The sequence below is a fragment of the Tilletiaria anomala genome (genome assembly GCF_000711695.1).
Source record: "Tilletiaria anomala UBC 951 chromosome Unknown K437scaffold_101, whole genome shotgun sequence".
In the NCBI taxonomy this organism is placed as follows: Eukaryota; Fungi; Basidiomycota; class Exobasidiomycetes; order Georgefischeriales; family Tilletiariaceae; genus Tilletiaria; species Tilletiaria anomala.
Genome location: NW_013546921.1, coordinates 50,769 through 69,808, shown reverse-complemented (window position 1 = coordinate 69,808; position 19,040 = coordinate 50,769). Strand labels below are relative to the sequence as shown.

At 53.7% G+C, this 19,040-nt stretch overlaps 8 protein-coding genes across 8 annotated transcripts; 2 read left to right on the top strand and 6 right to left on the bottom strand.

Moving 5' to 3' along the window:
• Positions 1–65: 65 nt before the first annotated feature.
• K437DRAFT_258977 (uncharacterized protein) lies at positions 66–775 on the bottom strand (the record flags this gene model as incomplete). The annotated part of the gene is made up of 1 exon (XM_013385681.1): positions 66–775. A coding segment is annotated over one exon (426 nt), but the record flags the coding sequence as incomplete, so codon positions are not given.
• Positions 776–1,216: 441 nt separating this feature from the next.
• K437DRAFT_258975 (NAD(P)-binding protein) lies at positions 1,217–2,547 on the bottom strand. The gene has a single exon (XM_013385680.1). It carries the CDS (start codon positions 2,457–2,459, stop codon positions 1,386–1,388), a length of 1,074 nt encoding a protein of 357 aa, XP_013241134.1. The 5' UTR covers positions 2,460–2,547; the 3' UTR covers positions 1,217–1,385.
• Positions 2,548–2,731: 184 nt separating this feature from the next.
• K437DRAFT_9324 (dihydroxy-acid and 6-phosphogluconate dehydratase) lies at positions 2,732–5,126 on the top strand. The gene is made up of 7 exons (XM_013385662.1): positions 2,732–3,104; positions 3,182–3,481; positions 3,556–3,737; positions 3,815–4,596; positions 4,670–4,683; positions 4,753–4,788; positions 4,851–5,126. The coding sequence occupies exons 1-7, from the start codon at positions 2,842–2,844 to the stop codon at positions 5,116–5,118; spliced, it is 1,845 nt and encodes a 614-aa protein (XP_013241116.1). The 5' UTR covers positions 2,732–2,841; the 3' UTR covers positions 5,119–5,126.
• On the bottom strand, positions 5,065–6,642 carry K437DRAFT_9390 (putative NADPH-dependent beta-ketoacyl reductase). Its single transcript, XM_013385663.1, has 4 exons — positions 6,121–6,642; positions 5,624–6,035; positions 5,466–5,557; positions 5,065–5,391 (listed from the first exon to the last, which is right to left on the bottom strand). The coding sequence occupies exons 1-4, from the start codon at positions 6,293–6,295 to the stop codon at positions 5,135–5,137; spliced, it is 936 nt and encodes a 311-aa protein (XP_013241117.1). The 5' UTR covers positions 6,296–6,642; the 3' UTR covers positions 5,065–5,134.
• A 227-nt stretch (positions 6,643–6,869) lies between these two features.
• Positions 6,870–9,458, bottom strand: K437DRAFT_227857 (allantoate permease; the record flags this gene model as incomplete). The annotated part of the gene is made up of 13 exons (XM_013385679.1): positions 6,870–6,941; positions 7,021–7,104; positions 7,171–7,256; positions 7,328–7,473; positions 7,549–7,819; positions 7,892–7,899; positions 7,992–8,161; positions 8,241–8,405; positions 8,476–8,544; positions 8,712–8,843; positions 8,915–8,937; positions 9,016–9,190; positions 9,276–9,458. 13 exons carry the CDS (start codon positions 9,456–9,458, stop codon positions 6,870–6,872), a joined length of 1,584 nt encoding a protein of 527 aa, XP_013241133.1.
• Positions 9,459–11,842: 2,384 nt separating this feature from the next.
• On the top strand, positions 11,843–13,208 carry K437DRAFT_270223 (TauD-domain-containing protein; the record flags this gene model as incomplete). The annotated part of the gene is made up of 4 exons (XM_013385678.1): positions 11,843–11,851; positions 11,922–12,106; positions 12,194–12,535; positions 12,620–13,208. The coding sequence occupies 4 exons, from the start codon at positions 11,843–11,845 to the stop codon at positions 13,206–13,208; spliced, it is 1,125 nt and encodes a 374-aa protein (XP_013241132.1).
• A 1,253-nt stretch (positions 13,209–14,461) lies between these two features.
• On the bottom strand, positions 14,462–15,115 carry K437DRAFT_227828 (cyclophilin-like protein; the record flags this gene model as incomplete). The annotated part of the gene is made up of 2 exons (XM_013385677.1): positions 14,462–14,899; positions 14,987–15,115. Coding segments are annotated over 2 exons (567 nt in total), but the record flags the coding sequence as incomplete, so codon positions are not given.
• Positions 15,116–15,841: 726 nt separating this feature from the next.
• Positions 15,842–18,953, bottom strand: K437DRAFT_279334 (putative DNA replication licensing factor; the record flags this gene model as incomplete). The annotated part of the gene is made up of 6 exons (XM_013385676.1): positions 15,842–17,464; positions 17,532–17,850; positions 17,920–18,236; positions 18,302–18,406; positions 18,540–18,739; positions 18,893–18,953. The coding sequence occupies 6 exons, from the start codon at positions 18,951–18,953 to the stop codon at positions 15,842–15,844; spliced, it is 2,625 nt and encodes an 874-aa protein (XP_013241130.1).
• Between the last annotated feature and the right edge of the window lie 87 nt (positions 18,954–19,040).

The window sequence follows — 19,040 nt, the reverse complement described above, 5'->3', positions numbered from 1 at the left end:
ACGAGAAGGAGAAAGGGGGGCACAAGGAGCACACAGCAGAGCAGCGCAGCGCATCCGGGGCGTCTATTTGTGTCTTGCAGGCGAAATGCATACAGGCCCCGCTCATTGCACGTCAACTGGTGCATGCTCGGGCGAGACGGATCACCGATGTCTTTATTGTAGTTCAGACGAGTGTGCAGCTGCCCACAGATGGATAAATTCAACCCGATTCATGCATTTTCTACCATTCTTGTGCAGTCAAGTGTCAGACGCTGACACCAGATGTGAAGTGCAGGCCATGCATAGGCGGGGCCGTGAAACCATATTGTTTGCTTTTGAGTGCAATCATCTTGTGTTAAAAGCGGCACAAGGCTTGATTCGACGTGGGAAGTGGGTGCCATACGCTGACTCTCCTGCAAGTCCGCGAGCGCACGGCTCGTTATATTGAGAGCCGCGCTTCCTGCCAGCAACACCTGAGGACGCTGCTTTCGGGCACGGCCACACTGACATGGGTGGGTGCAGCAGTATCGCAAAACAGGGAACGAGTGACGATGCTCACTGGGGTCGCAATGTTTTGTTGCAGTAGAAAGTGACACGGCAACGGCGAGACTGAGGGCTAGGGCGAGGGGGCAGCATCGACCCACCTGTTGCCTCCTGGTCCTGCCTCTTCGCTCGTGTCATGACGTTTGTGATGTGGAATAAATGTACAGTAGAGAGTCAAGCAGGGGTAGTGCACAGGGAGATGGTGAAAGGGTGAGCGATGGTCTGCAACTAAACCAGCCTGGGCACTCCGCGGAATAGGGTAAAACAGGCAAGGCACAAGAATAAATGTGACTGCTGCAGTGCCTGTTTCTCAGCCCCCGCATTTTCGCCGTTACACGCTAATCTATAAATCGACCGATTCAACGCGAATATGGGTGGATCGTCCCCGGCATACATACATACATACAAATGGGAGGGGACAATCAGTACATCACATAAATTGCTAGCAAGGCAGACACGTCAGCGGCGACAGCAAGCATTGAGCAGCGTTGACCCACAACCCCAACCCTAACACTATAAAGTCTCTGCAATCCGCACTGGCACGCAATCGAGAACACCTCAAGTTCATGAAGTAATGTAACAGTCGGAAGCTTTCTCGAACTCACATGGTACTTGAAGGTGGCGCCGTGATATCGCGACGCCCCAGCTTCGAAAGGCACGATTAGCGAGCTCACGCTGCAGGGCAGACATCTGTGCTGTCCCAATTACAAGGCTGGTGGACGTCGTTACAATCGCGCGCACCTGACGAGCTCACGTCATACTTAACTATCGGAACTGTTCCAACTTGCTTGCCGCGTAGAATAAAAAAGTACTACACTAGGCACATTGAAGGGAAAACACAGAGTCTTTGGGGTTAATTATAATCATGCCGGAAGGCCTGCAAATTGCGAGCATGCATCTATAATGGACGTTTTGTTCGAGCGGTATGATAGGCCGAGCAGTTCACGACTGCGAGTGCTATCGTACGATTGGCACATTGCATTCGCCTCCTGCCATCGGCTCGGGTGCGGCTGTGCACATTGATCACCGAGACGGTGCTTAGCAAGCTTCACGAGCTCTTCGTTGTCGCTTGCAAGCATGATGTCGAGCACCTTTCTTGGATCCCAATGCCCGCCTGAGAGCAAGAATCGACCAGCTTGCGCCTTCTCCCAGCTAAGCACGTGCGCTTCGGCTGCGTCACGCACATCGACGTAGATCGGGTTATTCTCAGTGGGCACGTCCGTGCCGGGTTCAGCGGTGACGTACTGCCAAAGCCATGCGTTGCTGAGGTTGAGTTCCTTTACGCTCTTTGGCCCGTGGATGCAAGGTCCAAAGATCCAGGGGCAGCAAATCGCAGTGACGTGCATGGGCACATCCTTGGATGACGAGGCGAGGTGATGGAGCTCCCTCTCAGCCTCAGCTTTGGAGACGACATACGCAAACCCCGCATCTTGGCTTGCACAACCTTCCTTGTAGGTCGCCTTGTTCCAGTCTGCTTCGGTATAAAGTTTGCCATTATCCCACTTGTCGTCTGCCTGGAAGACGGCTGCATCGCTGCTGGTCATGATGAGGTGTTTTACGCCCGCTTTCTGTGCTGCTGCGTAGATGTTGCGCACACCTTCTCGGGCAGGTTGCATGAACAACGACTCGGCTTCTCCTGCCTCGAGTTTGCGGTAGATGAAAGGAGAGGCGACATGGAAGACCACCGCGCAACCTTTAACCATATCATTAAAGTCGCCATGTACCAAGTCTGACATAGGCGTGAACGTGAGCATTCCAGACTTGTAGTATTCCGCAAAAGGCTCCCGTGTGGCGAAAAGCTCGAACTTCGAAAGCGAACGAGCCGAAGCTCGAACGAAATGTCCCCGTCGGAGTAGCGCCAGGGTAAGGTGCGAACCAAGGAAACCGTTGGCACCAGTGACCAGGACCTGCTGCCCACGTAGAGCCTCGGACGCCATGACTGGCGATGTTTAACTCAGTGCAGCGTTCCCTTTGCCTCGGCACACAATTGATATTGAATGTTCTTCCAACGTGAGCTTTGAATCAAAGGGGAATCTCAGTGGACGATGGCGCGCTATTTCCATTCGTGGTGTATCCAGATTAAGCAGGCTGAACGCGGCGGAGATTGAGACAAAGAGTTGCACCGAATGATATCCTTTTTCGGATTTTCTCCACTGCGCTGAAGATGTTTCAGTCGTTCAAGAGCGATTGATTCCCGCTTTACGGGCCAGAAACGAGGTACACACTACCTCAAGGTCCAGAAAGCGTATATCTTTGGCCTTACCTCGCGCTACATGACGCTTGATCACCAAGAGCGACCAACAGTGCCTTTGTGAAGCTATGATCAGCATTGCACCTGCACTCCGCGCGATGCGCAGCGGCGCGCTCCCCGGCTCGAGGCCCAGCGTTAGGCTCTGCAATCTTAGTGCGCGTGCCTATGCAAGCGCCGCCCGTCCAGGACCTGGGGAGGGCCTGAACAGACATTCCAAAACCATCACTGTTCCGAAAGCTCAAGGAGCCAGCCAAGCCATGCTGTATGCTACGGAGGGTATCAAGACCGACGAGGACCTGACAAGGGCTATGGTCGGTGTCGCGTCCGTCTGGTGAGCATTTTTACGTACCCTCTATTCTAGACGTCGAGACATGTGCTCACACTTTTGCCCCTATGGCTCACGGTTAGGTACGAGGGCAACCCTTGCAACTCGCACCTTCTCGAGCTCGGCCAGATTGTCAAAAAGTCTGTCAATGGCGCCGGATTGACAGGATACCAATTTGGCACTGTCGGTGTATCAGACGGCATCTCGATGGGCACGGACGCCATGTCTTACTCGCTTCCATCACGCGATTTGATCGCAGATTCGGTCGAATCGGCCGCTGGTGGCCACTGGCTGGATGGAATGGTTGTCATTCCAGGCTGTGACAAGAATATGCCCGGTGTCCTCATGGCGCTTGGTCGCCTCAACCGCCCGGGGTTGATGGTGTAAGTGCAGGATGATTGAATTCGTTGGTACCGAGTAATGGCTGACACCGAATGCATCGACAACCTACATACAGCTACGGTGGAACGATCCGTCCGGGTGGATGCGCTTCTGTTCCTGGGGCGCTTGATATCGTTTCAGCATTCCAATCTTACGGACAGTACCTCAGTGAAGGCGGAACACCGGATGCAGAAAAGAAGCGCTATGACACCATCAGACACGCATGCCCTGGTCCAGGTGCTTGCGGTGGTATGTACAGTGAGTTATTACCGACCAGATTGTGTTGCAGCAAACTGCCATTTCGCTCATGTGTGTTCTTTTCCATATGCTCATAGCTGCCAATACGATGGCGTCTTGCTCAGAAGCTCTGGGCATGACTGTACCTGGCTCTTCGTCTTGGCCTGCCGAGTATCCCGAAAAGCGTGCCGAGTGCGAGTCCGTCGGGCCTGTCCTTCGCAACCTTCTCGAGAAGAACATACGTCCACGCGACATCATGACGCGAGGCGCCTTTGAAGATGCTATCCGCCTGACGATGGTCCTCGGGGGCAGTACTAATGCCGTTCTGCACTTAATCGCCATCGCACACAGCGTTGGTGTCAAATTGACGATCGATGACTTCCAGCACCTTAGCGATTCGACGCCCTTCTTGGCGGACCTGAAGCCAAGCGGCAAGTACGTCATGGAGGATGTTTGGCAAAAGCTCGGCGGCATCCCAACCGTCATCCAGTACTGCATCGAGCAGGGTCTCATGAAGGGAGAGCACATGACCGTCACAGGTCGCACACTCGCGGAGAACGTCGATCGGTGGACGCACAAACACGGAAAGCTGCCTGCGGGCCAGGATGTGCTGCGGCCAGTAGACAAGCCACTCAAGTCGAGCGGCCACATCCGCATCCTCAAGGGAAATCTCGCCCCTGGTGGATCTGTTGCCAAAATCACCGGTAAAGAAGGCACCAAGTTTGTGGGCAAGGCGAGAGTCTTCGACACAGAGGACCAGATGGTCGAGGCTGTTGAGAATAAGTCGATCAAGAAGGGAGAGAAGACTGTCATGGTCATTCGCTTCTGTGGTCCACTCGGTGGGCCAGGAATGAAAGAAATGCTCAAGCCTACGTCACTAGTGAGTACATAAGAGGTACCGCGCCGTGCAGTTCCCTCAATGCTGATATTATTTTCTTTTAATCTGCTCATAGATTATGGGAGCTGGGTAGGTCGACTCTACCAGATCAATTGGACCCGTTCGAAGTGGGACTGACATGTGCATAACTCCCTTCAGGCTCGGACATGATGTGGCTTGTGTCACAGACGGCAGGTGAGAAAGGATGCATCAGAGAAATGTTGTCAATTGCTTATCTGGAAGGCTTTTCTGCGCAGGTTCTCTGGCGGTTCGCATGGCTTTGTAATCGGCCACGTCGTACCCGAGGCGCAAGCAGGTGGGCCGATCGCACTGGTGCGCGATGGCGACACAATCTCCATCGACGCCGAAAACAATACGATCGAGCTTCCGGACATCAGTGAGGCAGAGCTGGCACAGCGACGCAAGGAATGGAAGGCTCCGCCACTCAAGGTCTCGCAAGGGCATCTGTACAAGTACACAAAAGTGGTCTCGGACGCGAGCCATGGCTGCGTGACGGATCTGTAATATCCTTTTGAGTGGTTTACAGCTTTGGAGTTCCATTCGCATCCCTTTTCGGTCTGAAGGAATCCCCCACATCCTTTCCGGCTGCATCTGGCTGCTGAAGGGTCATACCTCCGTCAACGACAGTAAGGGTGCCGGTGATGTGCGCACCGGCTGGCGAAGCGTACAACACGGCGATGCCAGCCATATCGACTGCGGAGGACATACGACCTGATGGATGCGCCTTGCTCAGAATATCGCCCGGCGCATGCTTGGTCATCGGCGTAGCGACGTAACCTGCAAGGCAAGGAGGGAAAGAAAGTTACAATTCAGCAGGTATGCGCGGACGTGACACGGACAGAAGGTCTCACCAGGTAGGATCGCATTGACGGTGACGTGTCGTTTCATCAATGATGCTGCCATCATTTTTGTAAGTTGAGCTGCTGCCGCTTTGGACGGCCCACTGCGAATGCATATGTGCGTCAGTCAGAAATTGGAAACCCTGGCTTTCAAAATATCAGCAACTCACTAGCTCCATGTCGCTCCGCCTCCGGGAACAGTGGGCTGGAATGCGCTTGGGAAAAAGCTGTAGACGCTGCTGATGTTAATCACGCTTGCCGTGTTCGTGTCCGTCTTTCCCTTTTCTAGAAGTGGAAGCAAAGCGACAGTCAGATAGAAGAGGGCTTTGACGTTCAAGTAGAATGTCCTGTCCCAACCCTGCTCGGGGACGTTGTCAATGCCAACACCTCCATATGCAAAGCCAGAGTTGTTGACAAGAATATCAAGCCGATCTGTTTGCTTTTTGAGCTCTACAGCGAGAGCATCACAGCCGGATTTGGAGGAAACGTCGCCGGAGATGGCTTGGCAGGAGTTCGGCACGATGGCGTTCAGAGCGTCTGCAGTTGCTGTCAGGTTCGACATCTTTCTACTGGCAATGAAGACTGCGGGTGATAAGTGTTAATACGCGCCTTTGAGCTCGAGCTTCCCAATTTTAGATCTTGCATAGATCACGCAGCTCTGGCTCACCTTTGGCGCCATTCTCAACGAATGCTTTGGCAAGAAAGGAGCCGATCCCCGTGCCGCCCCCGGTGACAAGGGCTACCTTTCCGTTTAAGCTGAAGAGCGCACGGGCACCGAGGAAAGGGACCGAGCTGACTTCCGATTTGGCCGCTGATGGAGGAAAGCTTCTAAGAGCTGCCATATCAAGACTAATTTATCAGACGATAGATCTGAGACAAGTTGTATGCCGGAAGGTCGGAAGACGGAAAGTGCTGTCGAAGATGCTCTCGTCAGGGATTTGAATGGCGTGTATGCGACCAAGCGAGAGTTCGCAGAAGTACAGCTCGGTCTGCTTTGCAGCGGTTTAATCAGGTGATCAATGAACCAGGATTGGCATGACTTCCATCACGATAGAGTTCGCTTATGGCTGCGGTTGGGAGATGGTGAGCATGATGTCCTACTAGAGCCATTGGCCGATGGTTTCAGTTGTGTGGTGCCTCATTCGGCGCGCGGCCTCTAGCGACTGCCGGTGGCCGGAAACGAGGAAAAGCGCCCCGTTGTGGAGTAGGGTTGCGCGCTCGTCGATACATCAAGAGCACAGCCCTCAACGCCACAATGGCACCACCTAGTGGCCCAAGACCTCCAGAATCGATCGCAAATCATCAGCAAAAGCTTCCTTAACTTCAATGAGGTTCAATTTCAACCGTCGTGAATTACCCGATATAAGAATCTCTGATTGCTTCTCTTGCCTCTGCAGCTCATGACATTCTAGTATACTAGTGGATGAATCGAAATTCGAGTCGCTCATTGCCTTCGTGCTTGGTCGTGGCGAGGTATTTGTCTTTTTCCTAACCAAGCCAGCAGTGAAGTAAATCAGTGACCACTTGGAGAAAATGGACACTCATAATGGAAAAATAACTTGCTAACCTCTGTTGTCATTGCATTCCAAACCTTCTCACGCGAGGTATTTAACCTTCGGTAGAAGAGCTTGGTGCCGGCGTACATGCAGATCTGCAAGAGTAAAGAAAGATCCCGCCAATCATTATCACAACACGTACGATTGTCGAGAGACCTCACATGTATCGCAGCGATGGTAATGCGCGCAATGTTCCCTGCCAGATATTGAGGTGCGTCTCGCGCTTGGTACACTTGAGAAGAAACCACTGTGATTATCCCAAGCATTGTGCGTCAGTGTCAAGACCTCGAAACGAGCCGTACCAAAAAAGGGACGAACCTGACCCGAGTTGCACGGCGATGTTGTAAAGCGAAGCAGCTACGGTCCGAGTCTGTACGTCGCCCGCAATGGCAGAGACCCAGCTCGCTTGGATAGGATGAACGTAAGGGGCCGAAAGAAGGACTGTCGCCAAGGTGTAGTACGTCCTGCAAGGCGAAGAATTTGCAAGAACGACGGTCTCAGAATTGTTCGCAAAGCAAGGTCCGGCAGCAAAACTTTACCATGGATTGACTTTATTGCCTAGCGAGACGATGCCAATCAGACACGGTAGGGCCCACAAGTCTTCCAATGAACAGACAAAAGCGCGGTCGTTGACGAGCTCGGAGAGGACGACAACGGCGATGCCGGTGAAGACCGATACAGCGTACTGCACGCTTGACAGGATCTGCGTCAAGAGGGTCGAGAAACCGAGATTCCTAAGGGATAGCGTCAGGTATGCCTGTACGGGTGCAAGTGGGATGCCGAAGATGAGCCCGTGGATGTACAGCGGATCTGCCACAGAACCCCCTGAAGTAAGCCTTCAATTCTGCGAGATCTACGGTGCAACTTGACAGCAGCACTCACAAAGACGCCTAGTCGTGGGAACAGATTTGCATATTGAGCAGTCATTTTAGCAATCCTGAGAAATTTAAACGTATAAGAGAACGGCTCTAGCATCTCTCACCAATTCTTCAGGGTCCGCCAAAGCATCCGTGGCTGCAGGCCTTCGCGGTTGTGCATGGTCGATTTTTGCGGTTCATCTCGTAAGATCCTTGTGACTGCAATCGTAGCCTGTCGTTCGTTGAGGAAAGGCTTTTTCCTCCAGATTCGCTTAGTCTGCGATGGCGATGCGGGCTGTCGCGCAAGGGTGTCGAAATAAGGGCTACAGTGAATCCCGTGGATAGTGATGAAGCACCTGCGCGCGAAATCTCACCATGACAAGGAAAGCTTGGATGGCCAGCACGATGGTGATCAATCCTTCGATGAGGAAGAGCCAGCGCCAGCCTAGCTTGCTAAGGACACCGCGCATTTGCAGGACACCATAGCTGAAGAAAGAGCTGACAAACGAAGTCAAATTCATGGTCGCCCAGAAGAAGCACTTCCGCACAGATGAAGTGATGCATTTTGAGCGCATGAGTACAAAAAGCGCGTCGTATCAAGCCACTCACCAGCCGGATTGGTAGCTCCGACGTGCGGTAAAAGTAGGACAAGAGGAGAAGTAAATCAGGAATCATGGACTGCAAGTGTGAGGAAGAATCGCTCAGGCGATCAATTCAGGCAAGGCGCTCGTTCGACGTCCGCACTTACACCTTGGCACTGCGATCCAGTAATTAAAGCGAATCCAATTTTCAGTCAGCATCGTGCTGCAGCAGAAAAGAAGGAAGCAAGCGAGACGATCGCTCACCAAGCCCAGCAAAGCGCGCAATATAAACAAGGAAGTGCGTCCGTTCAGCCAGAACTGCGCGAGCGTCACAACACCCCAGGCTAGCATCTGGCAAGGAACGAACACATCTGGTCCAACTCGTTTGGAGATAATCTGCAGGTAAGTCATGTAGAGAGAGTAAACGTCGAAGCAGTTTCGCTGTGTTTAACGGCACAGCGGCGCACCTGACCAGGAAGCTCAGCAAACACTTTGAGCGCCAATGGGATGTGCACAGCACCAGTCAGCAAGAGGGTATGCATCAGGCGTCATCTATTTGTGAACGGACGAAAAGTAAGTCTGAAGATTGTGTTCGCATTGTTGTAATCATTGCTGGTGAGCTGGAGATCCTTGAGGATCCCATCCGCATTTGCTGCGTTCAGGTTGTTGCGGTCAAGATTCAGGATGGCAAAGAAGACGCAGACCCAGATCATGACTTTGCGGTCGATTATATGGACAATTTGCTGGTGGAGGCAAAGGGGCATTTGACAAGCATCAGTCTTGGAGTCGATAGAAGATACGCCACTTTCTTGGAAAATAGCAAAACACCTTCTCCTCACGCCAAGTCCAACGGAGGCTGACGTCAAATTTCTTGTAATTTTCCCACTGCTGGCTAGGCCAGTAATGGCTTCTAAGCTTCTTTTCGTCGAACACGCTCGGCTGGGTTGCAACCGAATCTTCATCGACGATGCTTCGATGCTTGCTCGAGCGCGCGAGGAGGAAATCTTTCATTTTCAGCGTCGTCGGCGCCAGTGTAGCTAGTGTGGCATCCTTTGCGAGCAACGAGGCCCGGCTCGATTCGCTAAGATGAGTGCCCCCGTTTCCGTCAGATTCTGAAAACTTCTTGATCTCAAAGGGCGTCCCAGGGGTTCCATTGTCGTGCGTTGCAGCATGAGATCCAGAGGCCTCGATGCTCAGGTCATCCACAGAGCCGGAAGAAGAATGCGGCTTGCAGCCCGTCGATGACGGTGCCACCGAGATGGCCTTTGCATCCTGGTTCTCCTGAAAATGCTGGACTTGATCTAGGATGTCGTGGAGGTCGCAACCAATGTTGTCAGAGGACGACTTAAATGAAGCTGACATATTGCTGGTCGACTCAGAAGACCGTACCATCAAAGAGCAATCACAAGGCAGCTCAGCAGGGAGCAGTTCATTCAGGGCCTTAAGATTTCAAAATTACCCCGGCTTTTTGTAACTTTCTTCGATCCAACCCCTTCTCCATGCTCCTTTCTTTATCGTCTGTGAGAGCATTGAACCCTTGAGTTTGGGAAGGCAAGTGCCAAAGTGCCTTGGCGGAGTGTAAACGCCGCAACGGTATGAAGTACGAAGCCCGAGGTGCGGAAAATATGAGCCACCTGTTTCGATTTCCTGTATCGACAGCAAGTCATAGGAGCAGGCCTTGTCGTGGGCGGCCCAAGACAGGGAGAGAATGACGTGCGCGACAGGCAGCGCTCGCTCCTCATAAAGGCTCATAGCAATCGTCCATAGCATCTCGCGAAAATCCCATGCACTTGGCAAAAGGAACTCCAAAGTATCGCGCGTGCTCTATTCTTGCGCTATCTTCGGTGGTAACGCAAGCAGCAAGCCCACTTAGCCTCTCGCCTGCAGGGGCAGCAAGCAGCAGCAGCCTTTACGATTGGTGGCTACTGAGAGGAACACAGACAAGTCATGCGTGCATAAGGTATGCTGGATCATATACGGATGAATCAGGCCGGGCTTGCTTTCCGTGGACTTTGAGTGAGAGAAGAAGGCCACATGATCTCGTCATGTCGCCCCATCCGTGAAACCTCATTGGTTGTGAAGATTATGTACGTTGTATCTCCGAACACATTGGTACCCTCGGACCGAGCCAAATCCGACTCGGAAGCCCTGCAATTTATGATAGCACACGCACGAGATTGAATACCATTAATATCAAGTTGCGAGGCGTGAGGCATGAGGAATGAGGATAGGATGAACGCTCGGCTTCGGCAACCGAACGAGGGCGACATCAAGCTTAGCGGAGCGCATCGAGAACAGCCGAAAGAGGCTCACCGCAATGAAGCACTGGCACGTACTTAGGTGGTGTCTCTGATTCTATAGTTTCCACCTTCGGGGCATGGAAGCCTCCCCGAGCTCAGAGAGCGCCAGCAAGTGAACAAAAGTAGCTTCACGGAGGGATGAAGCGGTGTGCATCATGGATAATAGGATGTCGTGCTCCAGATGGAATCTGTCTGAACACTCTATGTGGCATTAGCCACGATCTGTCGGCGCAATAAATGCTTAGGTGTTGCTTCGCGACGAGATAAGATTGCGTGACGGATCACATCATAGGCATCAACATACATGGAAGCTGGACCATCGGTTGCATTTGGAAACTCATGGGCAGCGCAGGATCCAGCCTGAGCTGCGGCATCGAACACAACAGCTACCGACTCGGGGAAAATATGAAAAACTGGATGGGGCAAACGTCATCGGCGGGTGGCTCTATTCGGCGCTTCAAGCCCGATCAAGCATGACTTGCAGGCAAACTCTACATGCAACCATCTCCTCTTCGATTGGAACCAGCTCATGCTCGGCTTGGGTCTTAGTCCGACCCCTTCCAAAGCTTGCCGAACCACGATTGCGTTGGGTCCCACTTACAACCGACGTTGATTGCGCTAACACTCGAAATGGACTCAAGGGAACCTCGAGAGTGATTAGTACTCACATAGCTGCCCAGTCTTCAGAGTTGTCCATCTTCCTATGACGAAAAAATGAGATGCTAATCGCAATCCTCACTAATCTAGGCGCAAAGCCCCAGAACCAAGACAGCAAGGTTGCCGCTTGTGGTTACCATCTCACCCTCCCCCACTCTTGTGCCTAAATTGCGCAAGCCGTACGCTCACCCTATCTCCCCAAGCAGGCAGCGTCCACATCGTGCATTATCGGCTCGCTTGTAAAATGAGGAAAAGGGAGACACCATCTTCGAACTTTGCAAATCATTGGAAGTAGTGCCTGCACTGTTGGCGAGGTATAAAGACCCAAATATGCACCCCGCATCGCTACTTTTTGTTGAATGCTTCTGCATCAACCCAACTATCGAGTAATAATCTCCGCATATACCCACAAATCCCACTGTTTCCACTGAATTCAATATGGCGCCTGTAGCCGTCGACACTTCCCCCCGTCACGACGGAGACTGAGCCCGTGGCGGTCAAGTCCTTCGCTCGCAAGGGTGATATCGCTTCGGTCAATGACCACCACAAAGCGCAAGAGCTCGATGAGCTTGCCCGAGCTAGCGCTAACAAGCAGCCTCTCGACTGGGACCCTAACTATAAGTATAGGTGGGCGCTTCCTTGGTTCGACGAGAGGTACAAGAGTGACGACTTGAAGGACCCACCTTACGAACCATTCGAGCAGTTAGTGCCTTAAATTGTTGCAATCTCACCCTCGTGGGCGAAAACGCAGTCCTGACATTTAGTTCGGAATCCTCGACGTCTTTTCAGCTCGGATGTCGGCCTTCGTGCCTTGAAGCACCCAGACCCCCGAGCATTTCTTAAGAACGCCTCCAACATTGACGAGCTTTCCCCGCGCTTCGGCTCCGTCGTAAAGGGCCTCGACCTGGCCAAGCTGACGTTGGACGAAAAGGATGAGCTGGCACTCTTTGTTGCCGAGCGTGGCGTCGTCATCCTTCAGGACCAGCAGGGTTTTATAGACCAGACACCGGAGCAACTCAAGGACTTTGGCAGACATTACAGCGCAAGGCTGCATCAGCATCAGGTGTCCGGCCAGCCGCGCGAGCACTCGGAATTCCACTTGATCTACAAGTCGGCCAAGGTAGAGCTCAAGTGGGCCTGCTCCCGGTTGCCATCTGATAAATATATTCTTTGACTAACGCTTCTCTTTCCCCTCTGTTTGCACGCGCTCATCAGTAACTATGAAAAGCGCCTGAACTACATCCCGACCGTTTGGCACTCGGATGTATCCTACGAAGCGCAGCCGCCCGGTCTGACCGTCCTTTTCCTCTTCGACACACCTCCAAGCGGCGGCGACACGCTCTTCGCCGACAGTGAAGAGCTTCTCCGACGCCTGTCGCCGCCACTGCGAGCTCTGCTCGAGACCCTCACAGCCGAGCACTCGGGCTATGAGCAATCTGAAAACGCCAAGAAGGGCGGCCAGGGCGTCGCCAAGCGCCTGCCCGTCTCGCACAGTCACCCGATAGTGCGAACACACCCTGTCACGGGACGCCAATCGCTCTACGTCAACAAGGGCTTCACGACCAAGATCAACGGCTTGAAGAAGGAGGAGAGCGACGCGCTTCTCGACGTCCTCTTCCGTCTCAATGCCGATGCGGTAGATGCGCAGGTCCGTGTCCGTTGGCAGAAGGGCTCCGTTGCGCTCTTCGACAACCGCAGGACTCTGCACACGCCCATCGTGGACTTCACTGGCGAAACCGGCAGGCGCCACGGTGCTCGCATTACACCAGCCGCAGAGAAGCCCTTCTTCAAGTCATCCGCTTGAGGGGCCAAGGTGCTGTAATTGTTTCGAATTCCACCTCAGCTTCCCTGATTGACTCGCCAGCATGGATCTCTGCAAAGGGACGCAAGCGCGTAGTCCACTCTTGCATGCGCCAGAAAAATGATCAAATACACGAGATTGCAAAAGTGATTTCCAAACCATCGGTGCTTGGCGGACGCGGGATCATTCCCTCAATAAGCGCCACGGCCATCTGGAAGGTGGTGAGCATCTCGCTCTGATGGTTTTGAACGCCTCCGCTTCTCGCCCGACCGATACTTTCTTGAGTCCAGGTCTTCCCAGTCGCGTCCGCGTTTGCCTTCGCGCTTCGTCTCCTCTCGCAGCCTCCTTGCACCCTCTTTCCCGCCGAAGCCTAAGCGCACTGCAGCAGCACTGCGCGGGTCGATGACTTCATAGTCTTCGACGCTAAACTTCTCCTTCTCGTACTCCTCGTCGCCCTTCTTGGCCGCCTGGAAACGATGTGCGCGGAAGGTAGCCCAGTTATCATCGTCGTCTTCTGTATTTGACATGCCGTACTCGCGCATCTCGGGGAAAATCTCTTCATCAGCGACGAGGGCTTCGCTTTTTCTCTTGGTCTCCGTTCTAGTTGCGTCAGTAGTATTTCCCTCTTCAGCTCCCATCCTTGCCAGTTTCGAACGGAAAGCTTCGAGCCGAGCAATCGCATCACGATCGTCCCCCTTCCTGCCCCTTTCTCTGTTAGCCGAGTACTTGTCCCGCTGCTCTTCGAGCCACGCCCTTCCTGCACTTTGCTTCTCTTTTTCCTTTCCTTTGTCTGACGAAGGTAAGGTCGGCCGAGGACGAGCTTGATCGTGAATCGCGGCTTCCAATGCTTTGACCTGCTTCTCTTGTATTTCTCTTGAGCTTAATGACTGGTGAGCCATGCGCAAATGCGCAAGATCGGGAAGATGGGTTCCATTCGACTCTTTTGAAGAGCTGGCCCGAGGCGTAAGCTTGTTGCTCTTCGCAGAGCTCTTCGCTCTTGCTTGTGAGCTGCCAGAAGGTTCGCCTGATGGCCCTGCTCCAAGAGCATCAAAGCTGCTCATTACCTTCTTGTTGAGTTTGGCGGCGGTTGCGCCTTCCTCACTCGCCTCTTCAGCCTCACCAAAACTCAACAACGTCGCGTTCTTCTTCTTGCGGCCCCTCGCGTTGTCGCCTTCAAGCGCTGCTCTTCGCTTCTTCTCCTTCAATTCCTGCTTCTCTCGTCGCGCACGCTCTAGCTGAGCACGCTTCTCCGCTATTGTTATCCGCGGGACAATGTCATCAAACGGGTTCTGGATTACGTCGATGCCCAGCAACTTAGGCGGGTGTCTCGGTCGTCCAACCTCCTTATCTTCCAACTCGACCTCGCTAATGGAGAGGATGGTGTAGATCCCTGGTCCTTCCACCTTTCCAAAAATAGTATGCCGACCTTGCAGCTCTGGTGTCGGCCCCAACGTGATGAAAAATTGCGACTCATTGGAATGGGGCCTGCCAGCATTGGCCATGGCGACCAAACCTCGTTTCGTCATCTTCAAGCGATGATGGTGCTCGTCTTTGAATTCCCCTTCTGGATTATCTTCACTTTCAAAGATCGAAGATCCTCCACGACCGGTGCCTGTTGGATCACCAGTCTGGACAATGAAGCCGGGGAGGATGCGATGAAATATCTGGTCCTCATAGTAGCCTTCGAGCGCGAGCTGATGCAATTCGCACACCATCGAATGAGAGCGCAAGTGTCAGCAGCTCGCTTTGCCTAGAAGACATTTCACTCTCAGTATGCTCACCTGAACAATGTTGCGGCAAGCGAGGGGTGCCTCTTTGGACCAAAGTGCGATAGTCACATCCCCCATCGAAGTCCGCAGCTTGATCTTGCCTGTGGTCGGCGGTTCCGTCTGAAGGGGATCCACGTTCATCGTTGCTTCTTCTCCTTACAGTCCCTCGATTCACGCAAGCACTTTGCTTTCTGAAGCTTGTACCTTTGCTCTACGCTGCGAATACTGACTTGTATAACACAACTTCAGCGAAGATGGATCGTGATGGATATCCATATGGCGCTGTCCCAAGTTTCAATATGCCTCTCATGACCTCGACGCGTTTCAACTTCTTTTCCGAGTCATCAACAGCTCATCGCGGTCTGACTGTGATTTTAGAATGTCTCGCTCTCAATCGCTTCGCCTCTTGCCTGGGCCACTTTCTCGCATAACTACCACCCAGGACTCCCTCAGGGTGTACGTAGTTGGTAGATAGCGCCGCAGTGGAGGTGAACGGCCTTTTGACCCCAACCGGGAGCTGCCAAGCCAAAGGTTGGTGGCAAACGTCAGACGATCTCTCAAAGCTCTGTACTTGCAAGTATGCTCTCAGTCAATGACCCCCTCGGCCTCAAAGAGCGAGCTGCTACGTTGCGTAGAGTCCAGCATATGTCGGCAGAAGATAGCGACCCACACGGGCAGTCGACGAGCTGGCCATCGGTATGCCTCTTCTGCAAACAGCAAAAAGCTCCATAAGTTAGTTTCGTTCGAAAACAGATTGCTGCCAATTTCCTTCGTCTTCAAATAGGTTTCACTGCATGCAGAACAAGGTAATTCACACTATAGTACAATGGCAACGCTCAGCCGAAACCGAGATTAGTGAAGTGGTGGCTACAGGAAAATCAGTTTTTGGTCGTCAGTGATCTGGATGACACCGAGGTCGCTGTACTCTTCGAGGCAGTCAGTCAACTGGTCCTCAACCCAACCGCTGGCGATGATGCGGTCGCGTACGTCGCGCATGTCCAGCTCGCCGAGCCCCGCTGTCGTCGATCCCTTCTGCTTCTTATTGGCTGCAGGCAGGCGATCATCAACTTCATCGAGGTCCATCGCATCGCCGCCGCGCTCACCATCCGGGCCGTGACCGAAACGCTGCGACTTGCTGCTGCTCGTGTAGTCGTCTGCCTCGGCCTCACCTGCTGCGAACGCCATCTCACGGATGATGCGGTAGATCTTGCTGAGGTGGCTGTGGTCCTGGCCGACGCCCTCGTGACCGCGACCGCTATGGTGCAGGCTGGCCTTGCTGACTTCCATCAGGCGCAGCGCCTCATCGACGTCGGCAACGTCCACGATGTCGTCAAAACGGAGCCGAGCTAGCGCTTGTGACAGACGAAGGATACCGAGTAGTGTCCTCGCTGAGGTGTACGTGAACGCCTGGTCACGCGCCTCGTCCTCTTTGTGCTGGCCGCGCAGCTTGACGTACGACCCGACGACGTAGTCGGAGACGGCCTTCGAGATTACGGGCCGCTTCTGCCGCGCGAGCGCAATGTAGTGACGCATGAGGATCGGATCAAGCGGCTCAACGCTGAGCTCCGGGTGCTCGTTGAACATGTGCACGTACGTGACGTGCTGTGCGAGTCGCTCATCGTCGTCGCGCGCAGGGGTATCTAGGATAAGAAAGAGTATGTCGAAACGCGAAAGCAGCGCGGCTGGCAAGTTGATGTTGTCGACGGGCGAGATGCGCGGATTGTATCTTCCATACAGCGGGTTGGCTGCTGCGAGAATCGATGTGCGCGCATTGAGAGTAGTCGTGATACCGGCTTTGCTGATGCTGATTGTCTGCTGCTCCATGACTTCGTGAATGGCGGTGCGATCGGATTCGTCCATCTTGTCAAACTCATCGATGCAAGCGATACCGTTGTCAGCAAGTACGAGCGCACCTCCCTCGAGCACCATCTCCTCCGTGACGGGATCGCGCATAACTGCCGCGGTCAAACCAACGCCGGAGGATCCTCGACCGGTTGTGTAGACGCCGCGCGGAGCGACCTTGGAGATATATTTGAGCAGCTGTGACTTGGCCACACCCGGATCGCCCATGAGGCAAATGTTGATGTCACCCCTGATGCGCATGCCATCGGCTATGTTCTTGGTGACGCCGCCAACAAGGAGCAGGAGTAAGGCCTTCTTGACGTCTTCGTGTCCGTAGATTTCCGGCGCGATGGAAGAGGCGAGCTTGTTGTACAGCGCAGGGTCCCCTTTGAGGTCTGAGATGCGCTGACGAATCTCGGGCGTGAGCTCCATCGCCTCGTACTGCTTCTTGAGCTGATGCACGTTGTGCGCCTCGAGGAAGGTGTCAGTGAGTAGGCCTGCGCGGATTGCCTTGAAGCCGCTGTATGGCATCGGAAGGAAAATGCCACCAGTCTCAACGACATCGCCTGGGCTCAAGGCACGGGTGAGCGTCCCATTCAGGTGGATGGTCATCGTTCGTGGAATGTGCCCGACTGGGACTTGGTCGGCCTGTATATCAACACGCCGCCGCATCAGCACTCCCTGTCCACATCACACCTTGCATTGCGGAACGCACCATCTCCTGAATCTTGACCTCCTGGAACGGAACAAATTTGCTCGCTCTGTTCTGCGGGAATACGGGACTCTTGACCTTGTTGGTGGTGCATGTGCGAGAGGTGCAGAACTCTGTTGGTATATATTGCCTACCCATGACCTCGGTGAAAATCTCTGCGCCACACACGTCGCATGCGACCGCTTCCACTTGCAGGAATGGCTTGACTTCTGACACGCGCGTGATAATCCCGCGAACGGTGATGAATTTTCCCAGGTGCGAGCCGTGGACTTGCCGGACGGCGAGCGGCTTGTCGTGACGCTGAGGCGCAAAGTAGAGGTCACTGCCAAGATAAGATATCCGAAAGAAGTCAGAAAACACTCAAAAGCTCACTTGTGTGGCAGACACGCACTATCGTCTCAGGAGAACGGGAGGGAATTTGACTTCCTCCTCCGCGCCCTCCAGGTCGTCTGCATCACCGGCAGTGTTGCCCATCATGCCCTCGCGCTCTCTGCGTCTCTGATCGCGGTCCTTTTCGTTCTGCGCCCTGCGCTGAGCCATAATGACATCGAGGACATCGTCCTTATCAGAGATGTCCTTGGTGGGGAAGACCTTTTCTTCGAGCAATCTATCGACCACGTTGCAGAAGAGCGAGACGTAGCGACGCGTGTTGGCTTTGATGCTCTGCACCAGCTCGGCACCAAAAGTCTTCTGTCCGTTGGCGGAAAACTGTGAAGAGAAAAGTAGTGTGAGGGCTGGAGGTTGTCGAATAAGGGAAAGATAATCTGACGTACGCTGGCAAGGTCGTTCAAGTCAATGACGAGCGTGTCTAGATCCCGATTGGCAATGCGTTGCTGGGAAGAAGCAAAAGTCAGGTCGGGATGAGATGAATTCCACAGCTCTTCGAAATCTGCTGCTGGCTGAGTGACTGGCTGGTGCGCTCACCAGCAATGTGATGTACTTGGCGACAAGCACCGAACCTCGTGTTGCCGCGCGTCTCGTCACGGCTCTGCTGCCTCGAGCCCGCCTTACGGCCCGCTCGTCCTCGTCATTTTCCGAATCTTCGGCACTGTGTTCTGCTTCATCACGGACGTTGAGGCCGTCGACGTCATTTTCAAGACCAGGAGAAGCGGACTCGGATCGCACTTGCGAGACAAGCGCCCCTTTGCTGTCGTATCGGTTCAGAACAGAGCGGTCACATTGGAACGCTGTGAGGAACTGGGAAATTTTCTCTGTGTGATGTGGTCGAAGTCAGTATCCAATCGGATCTGCGAGGATCACGCAGAACCGCTCTTCTTGCAGTTGACACCATGGAGGGAGGCAACTCCGGCCGAAACCAGCGGCCGAACAGCCGGTGCTGGTAGCCCCAATGGGATTTAACTCACCCTTCTCCTCCTCGTAGTTGACGTTGATATTTATTACGGGAAGGATGCCATTGGTCGCCATCTTGCGAGCTCTTCAGCGTGTAGTGTTCGTCTGTAGGTCTGGCAGAAACGTGCTTCGTTTTCGGGACTAAGCGTCGCCCGGCTTCCG